The sequence below is a fragment of the Tenrec ecaudatus genome, chromosome 8 (assembly GCF_050624435.1).
Source record: "Tenrec ecaudatus isolate mTenEca1 chromosome 8, mTenEca1.hap1, whole genome shotgun sequence".
In the NCBI taxonomy this organism is placed as follows: domain Eukaryota; kingdom Metazoa; phylum Chordata; class Mammalia; order Afrosoricida; family Tenrecidae; genus Tenrec; species Tenrec ecaudatus.
The window spans coordinates 140,063,248-140,080,041 of record NC_134537.1 but is presented as its reverse complement, the minus strand read 5'-3'; the positions used below and the strand labels follow the sequence as shown (position 1 = coordinate 140,080,041).

The 16,794-nt window shown below is 52.5% G+C and overlaps 1 protein-coding gene across 1 annotated transcript in view; it reads right to left on the bottom strand.

Moving 5' to 3' along the window:
- The window catches only part of SLC4A5 (solute carrier family 4 member 5), a 92,520-nt gene that overhangs the window by 9,516 nt on the left and 66,210 nt on the right, over positions 1–16,794 (bottom strand). Inside the window, exons 16-22 of the mRNA XM_075556921.1 lie at positions 14,131–14,331; positions 7,617–7,730; positions 6,034–6,195; positions 5,358–5,536; positions 3,835–3,907; positions 2,164–2,232; positions 713–886 (exon numbers count right to left, since the gene is read on the bottom strand). Coding sequence (XP_075413036.1) covers positions 713–886; positions 2,164–2,232; positions 3,835–3,907; positions 5,358–5,536; positions 6,034–6,195; positions 7,617–7,730; positions 14,131–14,331 — 972 coding nt within the window. The remainder of the gene's footprint in view (positions 1–712; positions 887–2,163; positions 2,233–3,834; positions 3,908–5,357; positions 5,537–6,033; positions 6,196–7,616; positions 7,731–14,130; positions 14,332–16,794) is intronic.

Here is a 16,794-nt window from a genome sequence, read left to right as displayed (position 1 = left end):
ACTGAATAGGCATGTCTTTAATCTTGAAAAGAACACCCACACAACTTGAATGTAACACGCCAAGACTCTCTTATGAGTCATTTGTTCACACTCTCCAGTGTATAGACAACTTTCTGCATTCCTGTTAAGGCTACCTATAAATATCCCATGATAGTAAAGGCTCTCTCTCACTTCTCTCAGTTCCGAGTGGCCCGTCAAGAGGAGCAGAGGTGAGCATGCCACCATAAAATGTGCTGACTCCTTTATTTTACTCCCCGATCTTTCTTCTCCTCTTTGACTTCACTATAATCTTTACATATCTTCGCTGTACACTTGTGCCTCTGGCCCTTCGGTTGTTGGAGGCTGGCTTCCTCTGACATTCAATAACCTGTCTCTTAATGTCTCAGGTCTACCTTCTTTTCTGCCCCTTCCCTCCTCCCCAGTTATCTGTTCAAGTTCAGGTGTGATGAACAGTGGCCAGGATTTCGACTTAGCATGGATCCACTTCTGAGATCAGTTTGAATTGTGACAGTGGGGGATGTGTTCTTGAACCTGTCATGCCTCTCTGTCCCTCCCCAGTGAGGCAAGATTGAGCTGGGTGCCGGGGACATGGTGGAGGGGGTCACGGTGGGGTGCACCCACAGCACAGACACTCCTTCCTCTTTCCCATGCCCTGACCCCTTTCTGTAGCCTTGGCCTTGCTCTGTGCCTGCCTCTGCGGCCCAGGTCTTACCATGACTGGGAAGATGATGGCCGCCACGGTGGACTTGAGGACCCAGAGCACGGCCAGGCAGAGGGTCTGCACCAGGGTGAAGAGGTGGATGCGGCGCAGGGGCACGTGGCGCAGGAAGGCGTAGTCTGGCTGGTGCTTGGCCGGCATCAGGAAGAGCTTGCAGCGGTCCCAGAACTGCGGGAAGAGCTTGGGCTCAGCCACCTGGGGCCTTGGTGGGCCCACCAGGACCAAAGGCCATGATGGGGTCCCACAGAGGGCAGCCCTGCTCAGGCCTTCAGGTCTCCCTAGAGGGGGGCTGGAGGGGTTGGGAAGATCCAGGATGGGAGCAGGCGGCCCGAGGCGTGAGGTACAGAAGGGAATGGCCTCTGCCTACATTCACGGGGAGTGAAACTTATAGCAACCTTAGAGGACAGGGTAGAACTGCACGGGTGGATCTCCCAAACTGTATCTGTATGGGAATAGAAATCCCCATCTTCCTCCCTCAGCTAGTGGTTTCAAACTGCTGACCTAGTGGCTGGCAGCCCAACACGTAACCACGATGCCACCGGGGTTCCTCTAGGGAGAGCAACTTAACTGCAACACTGCCACTCTCCAAGGCATCCTGCAGCCTCGGGCAAACGAAGAACAGATCTAAGTGTGTTCTGTGGGCGTGGCCCGCCTCGGGGAAGAGGAGGAGGAGTGCCTTGTGCACTGGAGGCGGCCGGATCAGGCTATTGATCCTGAGCCAGAGGGGCCTCATCTGCCAACTGGGCCAGATCAAACTCACTGCCGAGCCGATGCTGACATGTGGCGACCCTGTGGGTTTCTGAGACTGCACCTGCTTCCCAGCCTTTCTCCCTTGGAGCCTACTGATGGTTTCGAACTGCTGACCCTGCGATGGCAGTCCAAGGCGTGGCCACCACACCACCAGAGGACCCCCTTCACAAGGAAATGATGTTGAGTAAATAGCGTAGCATCCCTTTCTCTCCACGCCACAGCATCGCCCGACAGTCAGAGCTGCCTTCAAAGTTATAGCCCCTGGTGGGGCCAAGCAAGGTAAGCGTGGTTTACGGATGCTTACTTAGGAATACGTTTGTTTCACCCCATCTTTGAACCAAACCCATTGCTGTGAACTGAATTCCTTGTCCCTGGAGGAGGGCGGGTGGGTCTGATGCGCTGAGCTTTCAATTGGCAGCCCGAAGCTTAACCCCACTACGCCACACGTGAAGCTGTTCCCTAGAGATGAGTAAGTAAGCACACACCTTCCCATGCTTACCGGACCAGTTGGCGGCCTGTCCTGTTGGCCTCGCACACAGTACGTGCAGGCAGTTGATGACTGCTCTTTTACTGAACTGGGAGCGTGAGCATTTGAGGACTTGGGTGACCCGCCACCAGGCCTGGGATGCTGACTGCTCAGAGTCTGATCAGCGTGGGGCAGGGGTGCAGGGGGTGGGGGTGGGGGAGTCCCTTACCTGAATGCCATTCAGAGAGGCCACGCCCATGTAGAGGAAGACTCCGTACAGCACCGGCATGGGGATGTACTGAGAAGAGGCCAAAGAAGAGCTTTGGGCTTGGGGACCGAGCCTGCCCAGTGTGGAGGCAGCCAAGGCCAGCCCTGGCCTTCACCGGGTTGGGGAGGAGCTAGGGCCTGAGGTGAGGGTCGCTGGGGCTCCAAGAAAACCTGTTCTTGCTGAGGTAGCCTGGCCCCTTCTGACCTTGCAGATGCCGAGTGGTCTGGCTGAAGACACGACTTGTGCAAACTGGGTAAGTGCCACAGACACCCCCCTCATTCCTGTCAGTCCCTGCCCAGCTGAGGCCCCCTCCTGAGGCTGCGTGCTCAGGCTGGTGGCTTGCAGGGGTCAGGGGATCGCCACTAGCAAGGAGCACCCAAGACTCAGGGCCAGTGAGTAGATTCCAAATCAAAAGGAAGGACCCTGTAGGGCAGCTGTGAAGAACCGGCCCTGGGGCTTTCTGAGGCTGTAAAGCTCAACCTCATGAGAAAAACCAGGCTCACTGGTCAGATAGAGACTGGCGAAGCCCCCAAAAGGCTTCCTTGGAAAATGTCATTCTTTGTACAATAAGCTTTCAATGTTTTCAGAGTGGCATTGTTTTTTTTCACATTGAACTCTTAGGTCGTTGATTAGCCTCCCCCGGAACACTTCCTATACATTGTCATTACCCTGTGGGGGCCCTGGGGAATCCCAGGGTCTTCCTCCTGTGCACCCCGTCTCCTCCATGCAGCCCCGGCCCCCACCGCCTCCTCCTCGGTGCTTTATGCTGTGGGCCATTGGTTGTCACACAGAAGCTTACTGAAAGGAGCTCCTATCCAGGGGGCACTGTTTATTTCAGAGCTGATCTATGATCTGGCTGACAAGCGACTTCCTTTCAGGAAGCGGGCTGAGTCCCACGTTTAAGGAGACACAGTCTCAGGGGTCATCTGGTCTCAACTGGCCCAGTAAGTCTGACCTTCCGTAGGGACTTGGAGATTTGTTCTGCATTTCGCTCCCTTCTATCTGGGCCCTTCCATCATGTTCCTGGCCAGAACATTGACTTTTTCTTCTTCCACTTTATTGTGGTCAAATGGGTGCTTTTATAATGGCAAACATGTGCCACATCTCCCTCTCTTCCCATGGGCAGTTGAATGACATTAATGATGTCCAGTGTGTGGTTTGGCCCTTCGAGTTTTAAAATTTGGAAAAGCGTGACCTAGGAGATACCAGCACTTCTGGATCTCAGCAAAGAGTAGGGCCTGGCCGAGCTCTGTCCTCCAGGATGAGAGGGCGGGCACTGAGGGCTGGAAGGAGCTGTGAGCGTGGCCTGGCAGTGCTAACAAATGCCGCATGCAGCACCACACACGACGGTAACATGCTGCATGCAGCATCACAGACGACGGTAACATGCTGCATGCAGCACCACAGACGACGGTAACATGCTGCATGCAGCACCACAGACGACGGTAACATGCTGCATGCAGCATCACAGACGACGGTAACATGCTGCATGCAGCATCACAGACGACGGTAACATGCTGCATGCAGCACCACAGATGGTGATGGCGATGCGCTTGCTGCATCGGCCCAGGGCTCTCCGTCAATGGGAGGTCTCGGAAATGAAGGGGGTCTGGAAGGGGTGGGGAGCCTCACCTTCAGGATGGGAGCCAGGAAGACCGAGATTCCCGTTAGGATGAAGACGATGATGCCGGTCACTCTCTGTTCCCTGGCAGAGGTAAGCAAGAGGCTGTGGTGAACTGGAGATGCCCAGCGACCCTCCCAGTCCCTCCTGGCCCTCTGTGAGCCCCCAAAGGTGGTCTCTAAGGCCTGGACCCCACAGGCTTTGGCTTCAGGGCCTGCCTGGCTGCCAGGAGCACAACTCTGCCTGAGCTCAGCTGCCCTCAACATGGGAGAAGAGGGAGCCTCTGACTGAGGACATTCTCAGGAGGCTGCCTCCCGTCGTGGCTAATGGCAAGAGTGCCAGGTAGAGAACTTGAATCGAATTTTGACTCTTTCATTTGGCAGTTGTATGGTCCCTAACTGTTTGCAACCTTAATAAAGTGAAGGTCACGGTGGCCTCTGCCCCAGGGCCACCGGGTGAGGGCTCAATGTGACAGGAGGTGCATGTTACCCTGTCCTCTGATGACAGTAAGAGCTGTGGCTGTAGAGGGCGCAGGACAGGCAAGGGTGGTGGCAGGGCCAGGGACTGGCTAGGTGGCAGGACTTTCCAAGTGTCCAGTAGCCTCTGCCCAGGCTGGAGCTCAGGAGTCTGGGAAGGGACATTGCCCTGGCCAACCCTGAGGGCTGGGGTCTGGTGGAGAGGGTGAGGGGGAAGGGCTGGGAACAGCCACCTGCCCTGCGAGTGTGTGACTGCTCTAGACTCTCTGAGAGGCAGGAGACACCAAACGGGCTGGACAAGGGTGCGTGAAAGCCAAGGGAAGGAATAGGCTGTGACCACGGGCGGGCGGGAGCAGAGGGCCCCAGGAAGGCTTTCCCAGAGGCACGGAGTGAAGCAGGACCTGAGTCCGGAGCAGGAGCAGGACTCTGGTATTGCCTCAGGGGGTGGGGGTGGGGTGAGAACAGACATGAGGGTCTTAAGGGGACAATAGAATGACAGGCCATAAGGAGATCCTTTGGGGGTCTGGGGTGGCCTACACTAATGTGTGCCTGGGTGTGGGGCACGTCTGCAGCATCTACTAAGACAACCCCACTTAAAACTCCCTCTGGGAGCTCCTTCCGGTCCTGGTACTTCCACAGGGGTCTTTTTTTTTTTTTTTTTTAAAGATCACATTATTCCGGGCTCTTACAGCTCTTATAAGAATCCATACATCCATGGTAGCAAGCATCTTTGTACATATGTTGTTATCATCATTTTCTAAACATTTACTTTTTACTTGGTCTCAGCTCCTCTTTTTTTCCCCTCCCTCCCCACCACCCCAGTGACTCCTTGATACATTATAAATGATTATTGTCTTCGTATCTTACACTGACTGCTGTCTCCCGCCACGGTTTCTGTTGTTCCTCCCTCCGCACACTCGGGTGGGGAGTGTGTGGTTATGTGTTGATTACTTCAATTGGTTCCAAAGTGGTCCTTTTTGCCCAAACATCTTGATGGAGAGTCAAGCAGGCTTCCTGCCTGCCGTCCACCCCCCATGGTGGTCCCCAGCTCCTCCTACCTCACCCCTAGGAACTGGGGCTGCTCCCCAGGGGCGCTGGTCTCCGTCTCCATCTTGAGGCTGTCGATGTGGGCGATGGAGATGACGGTGGCAGCCACGTACCAGGGCAGCCCCATGAAAGAGCACAGAGCCATGAGGATGCCCACCCAGAACAGGTCCAGGTGGTAGCCGGCGGCCTTCTGTGGGCAGGGGTGGGGATGGGAGAGATGGAGACTCAGGCTTGACTGCAGTCAGGATCTGAGCCCCCGGGGGAAGGGCTCTCCATTGCTGAATGAAGGGCCCCGGGGGGGTCTGAACGGAGTCAGGAGATGGGACCTGAACATTCTCAGACCCAGAGTTGGGCCAGGTGGCAGTCTCTGGGACCTGGAGGTCCAAAGAAGCTCCTCTCTTCACCATCTCAGGTCAAAATCCCCCTGTCGGGATCGGCTGGGACTCCCAGGTTCACTGGCAGGAGGGGCAGGCACAGATGGACGTGGAGGGGTGACCCTGGGAGAGGAGGGCTGTCTGCCAGGGACCATATGGCTGGCTCCTCTGGCCCTCCTGGTCTTGAGCCCCGCTGCCCTGGCCTTGTCAGCTGAGCTGCATGTGGAGGTCACACCAAGGGGGACTCTCGACGGCCACTCATGCTCCCCTTCATTCCTCTGCCTCCGTGGGAGGGAACAGGTCTCGCCCTTACCCTCAGCTTGTTCTCCTTCCGGTTGACAATGACGGCGGTGATCTGCTGGTCCATGAAGATCAGGATGGTCACCAGCAGGGCGGGTAGGATGCTCGCTGGGTACACCCACCATGGGTTCTTCCCAAACGGGGGCACGAACCAGCCTCGGTCGGGCCGTGTGGGCTGAGCGAGAGCAAACGAGAGGGGCCTGTCTCCCCACCCCACCCTTGCCCAGGTCCCCTCTCCTGGCCTTGGGGACAACCTCTCCCCTTCAAGAAATCAGGACTCCTGCAACTTTAGAGTCAAGAGAACAAGGAGGCCGCCAGCCCGGGAAGGACTCAGAGAAGGTGCCCTGGGGCTGCCTGGGAAACAGGTGGGAGAGCAGGGTGCAGGGTGTGGGTGGGGGGGCACACGGTCCCTAATGGTCAAATAGCAAAAAGTAGAAATGAGGGTTGAGGGTCGAAAAAAGAGTTTCAATGGACCCAGCCCCTGGTCCTTGTGCCTCCCTTCTGAGTCACCTGCCTGTGGGACACGGAACAGAACTGTCTGTGAAAAACCTCAGGTCAAGCCCTGCATGCGGAGTCTGGGCTAAAGACACAGGAGCTGGGCTGCGGTTTATTCAAGAGCAAGGGTCATTCTCATTGCCAAGGCCTCTGCGACAGGGGTTCTCAACCTTCCTCATGCCTCGACCCTCATGTGGTGGCGACCCCAACCATAACATTATTTTCCTTGCTATTTCATCACTGTCATTTGGCTAATGTCATGAATCGGGCGACTCCTGTAAAAGGGTTGTTTGACCCCCACCCCCAAAGGGGTCGTGACCCACAGGTTGAGAACTGCAGCTCTAAGAGTTGTAGGAGACTTGCTCCGGTTTCTGAGGAGAACCCTGAAATAGTCTTTCCGAGGGCCTGGTTCCAAACCCGGATCCCCACCATGGTTTTGCTGGTTGGGGCTCCCTGTGAGGGGGTTGGGCGTGAACTTGGCAGCAAGAGCTGGCAGTGAGACTGGACTAGCGGGTTGCTTCCCATACAGGGGAGCTCAGACCTGAGTGGGGCTCCCATGCCAGCCGGGACCGGCCTAGGGCCTGAGGAAAGGCAGGGGGGCAGCCTCCCCAGAATTGCTGATTCCTTAGGTTGGGGGCCAAGACTTTGTATTTCTAACTAGTTCCCAGGCAAGGAGGGGGTGCTAGTCTGCGGACCACATCTTGAGAACTGCAGCCTAAGGGGTAGCCAGTTCCCAGGTAGCCCAGCCCATGGGCTGCCTTGGGTGGGCAACAGGAAACCGCCAAGTGGCAATCAAGGGTCCTCAGATGCCCGCCTGTGGAAGGCGGGACAAGCACTTTCTCCACCCTGTGGCTTTGCAGCAGGATTTCCCCATCTCCAGGGTGTGGGAAGTTCCTCATTGGAAGCTGAGACCACTGTAGATCTGGTGCTGCCTCACCCCTCCCCTGGAGGGCTACAAGGAGGGGGTAGGGTGGGGTGGGGACACACAAAGACAACCTCCAAGGTCAGGTGGCAGAGAGGAGGAGGTCTGATCGGTGTGCAGGGAGGGCCCGAAGCGAGGGCAAGCAGAAGGGATGCCCCGAGCAGGATCCATGGCCATACCTTGATGACACTGGGCACGTGCAACTTGGGGGTTTCCAGGCCAAAACAGGCATCAATTCCACAGAACATCAGGATGGAAAAGACGATGGAAAAGTCAGCCACCAGCGCCCGGACCTGCAGAAGGGAGGTGGTCAGTCGGCGAGGTGCTTGCCCAGCTCGGGGCTGACTCAGGCCTGGGGCCGAGAGGAAGGAGCCTGTTGAAGGCTTTGGACTCTCTCGTCCACAGACCTGGTCTCAGATCCTGGCTCCGCCCTGGCTGGCAGTGGACCCTTGGGGCAACCTGGTCATCTCTCTGAGCCGCAGCTTTCTTGGCGTCAGATGAAGCAGATGATCGTTCCTGCCTCGTAGGTGTAAGTGAGCTAGGATGCACGTGGCGGTTACACAGTCTCATGTCAACTTGGTAAGAGAATGAAGGGGTGGGGTCTAGCCTGTCATTCGGGCCACTGCCTGAAGATGTCTCCTTGTGAGCGTGCACCTAATCATAAGGATTCTGGGAACTCCCTGTCTTCCTCCTTGGAAGTGGGACACTCTCTCTTTCTGCTTCACCATTCTGTTGACAAGCCACATGGAGCCATGCTGGTGGCAGCCGGAGCCCTGGAGATGCATCCACCACCATTGGATCCACAAGACGTTCCACCCACTGGCCTGCGATCTCCCTGCATTCTGCATCATTGTATGCGGTGTGTGAGTCTGAAGAGTAATTTATAGACTAGGATTAGACACATGGGCTAATACTGGACTTTATGGACTTGATCTGGACTGGGTTGGGGAGTGTCTCTGGATTTATTTCTCTAGTCCACCCAGACTAACAGAACACATTTGCTGGCTTGGTTTTTCTGGGCCAAATTCGCCACTTTTCGAGCAATTCTTTCAGGAGAGAATACCTCCATTTTCCTTCTCTGACAGGTTCCTGCCTACACAGATTGCATCTTTTGTGGGTTTTATTGTCATACCTAGGGGGCCATGGCAGCCACTACTGAAGACCTTTGGGGGCATGGCAGATGAAACTGGTCATCCACCAGGTGTGGGAGGGCAAGGGCTGAGCTCAGAGGAAACCTGTTTCTAAGATCCGATGTAGATGGTTACACTGCCACCTGCACTAGGAAGGTGCCCCTCAAGTCCTGGGGGTCAGACCTTCTGACCGTGTGGTGGTTACATCATCCATGGTCTATTGGAGAGGATTCAGAGTGAAGGGGTGGAGTCTAGCCTGTCAATCAGGTAGTAGCTTGATGACCTCATTTGGAAGTGCTAAGGAGGTAAATACCTCACTAGAGGTGGGACACACACTCACCCCCTGCAAGACATTCTTGTTGACAAGCCACATGGAGACAGGCTAATGGCAGCCAGGCCTCAGAGCTGGAGATGGAGAAGCCATGTGGAAACTCCTGCCAGTGCTGAGATGCTTCCACTGCCACTAGATCCACAAGACTTCCCACCCACTGGCCTGTGGTCTTCCTGCATTTGGTGTCATTGCATGGCTGCCTGAGTCTGAAGAAGAACTTATAGACTGATGTTGGGCATATGGGCTAATATCAGATTTATGAAATTGATCTGGACTGGGCTGGGATGCTTTCTTAACATACGATTACTCTTTGATATAAAGCTCTTTCTTATGTACTTATGAGTCCCCCTGGGTGTGTTTCTCTAGTCTACCTGGACTAACACAGCCCACGACAGGTCCTCGTCCCCCGGCTCCTTCATTTTCAGGAGGCCCTTCCTAGGCCAGGTTCTGAGAACTCCGGCCCTGTCCTTTCTGGACCAGTCTCCTCAGAGTGCTTCCGCATCAGTCAACATCCCAAGTCTCAGACACACGAGGGTCCCCGGAAGTCCAGCCTGCTAACCAGCTGGTGGCTGGCTATTCAGAGACAGCCATCTCTTGAGAAACTACGAGAGAAGTTTAGGAGAGCAGGGGCAGGTGAGAGCACAAGAAATGATTTTCCTGGACTTCCTGCTCCCCTTTAAGATTGTGAGCAAAATAAGGTAGGTACTTGATTTTTAAAACAGAATATTATTAAAAACAAACCAACCCAAAAACCTTCCAGTGAAAATCGAAGCCCTGCCTTCCAGTCCAGGCCCATTCACTTACGTCTGCTCAGCTTTAAGCGTCCCTCCCTGTCAGTAAAAATAATAGTACATTTACAGTGTTGTGTTCTGATTTCCTAATTTAAGGCACTCTTTAGCTCTTTCCCCTGCTATGAGGGCTGCTCTTTGTATCCCTATGTATCTATCGGTGCTCCTTGCTATGTTTCTATGTATCTACCCATCTATGTGTTACTATCAGTGTATCTTTTTAAGATACATTCTATTTATTTTCTTCTGTCTGGTGTAAGTAAGGAGCTAGCTGACTAGCGGGAGTCCTGCTCTCTCCTCCTTTCTAGTCTGGCGGAGTTGTTTTCTAGTCTGGCGGAGTTGTTTTCTAGTCTGGCGGAGTTGTTTTAAAACTCTCCCAGGGGTATTCTGGTGGTTACGCATTGGGCTGTGATCCACATGGTCGGCAGTTTGAAACCACCAGCAGCTCCTCGGAAGAAAGCCTGGGTTTCCTACTGGAAACGGTGACGAGGTCTCACCATCTTTGCCTGCTGGTTGTACATCTTCCCAAACAGCTCCGGCTGCTCCTTTGGCAGGCCGTGCATGGCACTTTCAGTGTGCTTCACCGGCACCAGAATCTTCTTCCCCAAACAACATACAGCATTTCTCCACGTGCCTATTTATTTATTTTCCGTTGCACCAAAATGGCCTTGTGTTATTTGTCACCTTCCACTGCGCGCTTCCCTTGCTCAGCATCCTGCCTGGTGACTTTCCTTTTGGAGGGAGGTGGCTGCGCAAGCTCGTCGCCTCATGTGTGTACGGAGACTGTTCAACACATGTTCACTGTGGACAGAGCCATGTGGATCCGCTCTGGTATCTTTCTGGTTAGAGCCGAGGTTCCTTCCGGTAGACATTCTTGCGCACGTGTGGGGGCTCTTCTGGGGTCCAGCTGGCAGTGGATGTGGAGGGTGGGAGATTCTCCCAGGGTGGGAGACCCGCCCCCTCCAGTTTTCTCATAATGCCTATTGGCTCTCCAGATCCCAGGCTCCTCTGTACATGCCCCGAGAACTGCAAACAGTTAATACGCTCAGCAGCTGCTGACCCCCAAATTAGAGGTTCCAGTCTACACAGCAACACCTCAGAAGAAAGGCCAGGCAATCTACTTCTGAAAGATCCGCCACTGAAAACAGTGCACAGTTACACTCGGACACACTTGGGATGACCCGTGTCAGAGCTAAATTCCGGGCACTCTGTTTGGATGTGGATGTGGACGTGCAAAGCCCAGGTCCATTTGCAAAGTCCCCACAGGGATTAAGCCTCCATTGAATTCCTACTGACTCTAACTAAGGATGTGAGCAGGCTTGCCCTTGGGCACAGTGCATTGGAAATAGATTACCTTGACTTCCCTCCAGCCTGCAAGCCCAGAGAGGGGCAGTCTGCTTGTGTCCTCGATGTGTGTGTGTGTGTGTGTGTGTGTGTGTGTGTGTGTGTGTGTGTGTGACCGTATTGGGAGGGTAATCCTAGTCATGAGTCATGTCCTGACTGCCTGGGTCAGAAGGCCCTGGACCAAGTTTGTAAGCCCCTCGAACATCATGCATGGGTCCCATTCCTGGTTTAGTTCCCATGTCTGGAGCCCCCTGGTACCAGGGATGTTTTGATGCTGCCGCCCATCATGTTTTGGTGATAGTTCCCTTGACCTCCCAAGTCCTTTTTAAAGCTTGGCAGCTCAGCGGCCCCCAGGACCCCATTATGGTCTTGTGCCGATCGATGCCCCTCATCCAGGTGACACGCCCCTTCATCTCTGTCCTATCTGACATAAATGTTCTTGAATTACACTTGGGATTTGGGGTCTCTGGTGTCCTTCAAGAGAAGGGACTTGACAACAACTGGCTTTTCATTCACTCCCCCTTCATTGCTTTCATCAGTGACTTGGGCACTGGTGGTGAGAAACAGGGCAGCCTCATCAACACCAAATTCCAGATGGCATCTGAGCAATTTTAAAGCAATTTTTTTTTGGAAAAATTGGTGGCAGACACATTTCACACTAATATAATCCTAATGATTCCCCCGGCGATGTGACAAATAGACACTCTGTGATGTCACTTCTGCTCTAGAATGTCTACAGAAGGGAGCCTCAGGGCAGTGCCTGGTTGAAGTGGGAGATCTGGGGGGGTGCATGTGTGTTGCTGGACACTGTTGTTTACACGGTTGGTGTATTGCAAAGCTTCCTGAAGGGCCTTTGATTCAGTCCTTACTGGGGGAAACGCCATTGTGAGTGCCATTATCACTACAAGTGACAGTGGTATCATTTGTCTACAACAGCATTCTGAGAGTGCTCATGGCTTGATGGTGGGGAATCGTCGCTGAAATTCTTCCAGGATCCCTGGTGGCACGGCGGACTACTTGTTAGGCTGCTCACCAGTTCAAACCCACTGGTCTCTCTGAGCGAGAGATGAGGCTCGTGGCTCCTGTGAAAACCGACAGCCTAAGAAACCCAAAGGGGTTTCCTTTCCACTCAGTCCCACACGGTCTCTGTAAGTGGGAGGGTTTCCAGGGAGTGCGTCTCTCCTCCTGACAGCCATTTCTCAAAACAACAAGTGCTTCCGCTTTGGTTTCTGAATTTGTTTGTCCAGCCACAAACAGAAAGTGACATTAACAGATAGCAGTTCACATTTACAATGACATTAAAAAAATAAAAATACTTAGGAATAAATCTAGCCAACAATGTGTAAGACCTCTCCAAACCAAGACGTGTAAAACACAGCAGGGAAAGAAGAGATCTAAGCCCCCCGAGAGGGATGCCAGTTTGTGGATCACAAGAGCCAACATCGGAAAGCTGTCGAGTCACCCCAGGTTGACACAGAGAATCAATACGGTCCTATCAAGAAGACATGTCTTGACTTTGGCAAAATTGAGGACAACTCTAAAATTCATGTAGAAATGCAAAGGGTTAAGAAAAGCCAAGTGTGGTAGTCACCTAATCTGGTGTCAATTTAAGGCTGAAGAGTGTAGGGGTGGAGTCTAGGCTGTCAATCTGGAGATATCCAATGAGACTTCTGTGCGGGCATGGCCTTCTCCTGAGAATTCCAGGAAATCTGGCACTTCCTCCTTGGAGGTGGAAGACAACTCTCTCTGCCACTCCTTGGGAGACATTGCAGAAGACAAGCCACATGGAAACAACCAGACCTTGGAAGCCAGAGAAGCCACAGTGAGACCCCTTGCCAGCACTGAGATGCTTACAACACCACTGCACCCAAAGACTTCCTACCCACTGGCCTGCAAGCGTCCTGCATTTGGCTTCATTGCATGTGTTTTGTGAGTCTGAAGAGCACTTTATAGAATGGCATTGGACATATGGGCTAATATTGGGTTTATGGCCTTGGACTGGACTGGGTTGGGATGTTTTCTCAATGTTCAATTCCTCTTGTATCTAACCCTCTCCCTTATATGTACATGTGTGTGTCCCTGGATTTGTTTCTCTAGCTTACCCAGACTAACACACCAAGACACTCTTGAAAAAGTAAAACAAAAAGGGAGAATTTGGATTATGAGATGTTTGGGCTTATGATAAGCTATAGAAAGAAATACAGTGTGGTCTTGGTATAAGGGCAGACGACTAAGTGACTTTTGATATAATTTTGATCTATCTGACTACAGCAAAACTAAGAATTTGTGTTAAACCAAAGATACTAATAAAATGAAACAGTCCAAAGAGTCCAGAAATAGACTGTGGCGTGCGTGGATACTTGATATAATGGAAAAGTAAGCACTGAAGAAAAAAAAAAACCATCAGCATTAGAATGAATGAGTCTTTAGACAAAGCAAACCAACCAACAAAAATGGTACAAAGGAGAGTGGCCGGCCCCACACCGCAGTCAGTTCTGATGCACTGTAGCCCTGGTGTGAAAGGGAAAGCAACGAAGCTTGAGATGTTGTTTGTCCGGTATCTTCCTTAAGGAAATATTGTTATCTCTGACGACGGTTAAAACTAGCCATTTCTGTTCATCAAAAAATATCAGCAAGAAAGTAAAAAGTCCAGACCCAGATCTGGAGGAGCTATAGGAAACACCGATGACGACCAAAGGGTTTTTACCTAGAATCTAAAGAACTCATGAACCTCAGAAAGAAAAGACAGAGTACGCAAGAGGAATGTTCCAGACTCTGAGTGGGCACTTCCAAAAAGAAAGTCGCATGGCCGTCGGCCAATAGACACACAGTAAGGTTTTCACCTCAGCTGTCATCGGTGAAGTGAAAAAGAAATAAATGAAATAAAAGCACAAGATACTACTGAGACAGAAAGGTTAAAGATAGAAGTCCGACTGTACCAAGTGTTGTCAAGGGGACTTGAACCCAGTTCCCTCTGGTCCTGAAATCTGTGCTCTTCCTGCAACCTAAGGGATGTTGGCAAAGCTCTGGGCCAGTGCTGGTGCAGTCGGATCCATCCTGTTAGAGGACCAGCATCCTTCTGACTCTGGGGCGAACTTACCTTGGTAGGGAAGTAGCGGCTGGATTTGAACTTCTTCAAAGTCAGGGTCATGGAGTAAGTCCCGAAGAAAAGGATGAAGGAGAGGAGTGCAAGGTCTGGGATGAACCGGCAGGAATCCCCAAGCAGGCTCCCACCGTAGCTCAGACACTCCTTCTTGCTCAGCAGGGACCAGTCAAGCCCTGTGAGGTTAAGGGGGTTGTACTTGGAGACCAAGAACAGGAGAGAAAGAGTTAGGGTCTTCCTGGTTGGTCAGATGTGTCCAAGTCCCACTTCCTCACACCACAGTGCCCAGGCAGTCTCCACCCCCTTCACTGCCCTCCAAGATGCCCTCACCCTCCCACCCCCTGAAGGTGTCCTCGGCAGCTTGGGGGTGCTCCTGGGGCCAGGCCAGTTCAAAGACTGGACAGCAGTAGGCTCCCTGGGGAGATTGGGAACCAATGTGCTTCTGCGTTATGTTCTTGGATACACTGCTGTGCATGTAAGGAGGAAACACGCAGACCTGGCTCCCAGCACAAAAAGCTCAGGTCCTCTGGGCTCGTCCGTCCACCCAGTCTTTCTGTCCTTCCTCCTCTTCATACGTCAGAGCTCACACCCTCCCAGTTCACCTTGTTCATTTCTCCCTGGCCTCCAGAGGCCGCAAGGCAGAGGCTAAGGAGGGCCAAAGGTGGCATGATGGCTCAGTGCTTCACCACTAACTGAATGGCCCACCCACTGCCCCATTGGAGCAAAGCCCTGGTGATCTGCTCCCAGAGAGATGACAGCCTACATCCTGCGCCTGGAGGTGTCTCCTAGAGGTCTGAAGGTAGCGACCTCTGGTCATGGCTGCTTTGTTCACAAGCATCATAAAAGTGGGACCCACTCGAGTGTCCACCCGTGGAAGACTGGATGAGCAAAACATGGTGCATACATACTCGGCTACCATAAATAACAGAGATGAGTGCACGGAACATATGACACCACGATGGGCCTTGGGGGCAGGACGCTCAGGGAAACAAGCCAAGCGCACGAAGACAAACCTTGCATGGCTCCTTGTTTACAAGAAGACAGGAATAAGACAGGGGTGGGGTGGGGGTGGGAGAGCAGTGCTGGTCATGGATACCAGGAGGAGAAAGGAAGGGAGGGAGGGGGACGGATGTTCTAGAACCTCGAGTCTAGACTGTAAACACATGTTACTTTTTGGTGGTGGGGAAAGGGGTACTAAATGAGTCCAATGAGCTCAGCACGACCACTGGAAATGAGGCCACTAAGAGGCACTCTTGAGCAGAGGAGGCCTGTGAGAAAGAAATGGATACGCATAAGAGGGAAAACAACGTGGCAGCTATACAATCGCTTGTCAAGTTGAGGATTAAGAGGGAAAGGGTGGAGTCGAGCTTGCCAATCAAGATATAACCAACAAGGGAGGCCTCTGTGTGGGCCTGGCCTTCTGAGCATTCTGGCAACTCCTGATTTTCCTCCTTGGAGGTGGGAGACATTCTCTCTCTTGGCTCACTCCCTTGGAGACTCTCTACTGACAAAACTCGAGACTCACTCCCTTGAGAGATGCTCTACTGACAAGACACATGGCGCTACACCCTGGGAGCTGGAGAAGCCACATGGACCTACCCTGATGCAACCAGACCTCTGGAGCCAGAGAAGCCACGTAGAGACCCCTGCCAGCGCTGAGATGCGTACAATGCCACTGGATCCAGAAGACTTTCCACCCACTGGCCTGTGATCCTCCTGCATTCAGCATCATTGCACATGTTTTGTGAATCTGAAGAGGACTTTATAGATTGGTATCAGACATATGGGCTAATATTGGACTTATGGACTTGATCTGAACTGGGCCGGGATGGTGTCTCAATATTCAATTGCTCTTGTTTATAAACCCCTTTCATGTACATATATGAATTTGTTCTTCTAGTCTACCCATACTAATAACAAAGGACAGAAAAATAAATCTAGAATTAAATAAGGACAGGTATAGGCATATACATCTATCAGTAAGTATAGGTGTACACGTGTGAGAACATAGAGGAGAATATATGTATGTATAAATCTTGACATGTGTAGGCAGACACAACTATCACAGGATATAACCAAATACCTTCCAGGATTGGTTTTCTGGATTTAAAGGTTTAGGACCATAGTCTCATGGGACAGCTCAGTCAGTTGACTTGATGTAGCTCACAGAGCTCCTGTTCTGGTGAGCTTAGCAGTGCCTAAGGTCTTAAAAGCTTGTGCACAGCCCTATAAAACTACTAGTTTTAACTTATTAGGAGCAAAAGCGTAAGAAAGGCAGCCAACATCACAAGGCTACAAAGCTGATACCCCACAGGAGCCACAACCTCAATGACTCTGAGACCCAAAGAGCTAGATGGTGCCCGACCAACAACACTGACCGATCTGCCTGGGGCACCACAGGTAGTCTGGTTAAAATGGGAGGAAACAGGGTAGAAGAATGCAGCTAGAGACCAGAACCTGGAGGGCTCCCTCAGTGCTCTTCAGATCCTGCCCAAACGATCCCAAGACGATCTTTTAGCAGAACAGCAGCGCACCAAACAAAATAAACCCACGATCAATGCTCTACTGGAGAAACATCTGCATACGTCTAGAAGGTTGACACTGAATCTCAAGCAAAGTTGAGGTACTGGGGGGCGGGCGCAGAGATACTAACGTCCTGGA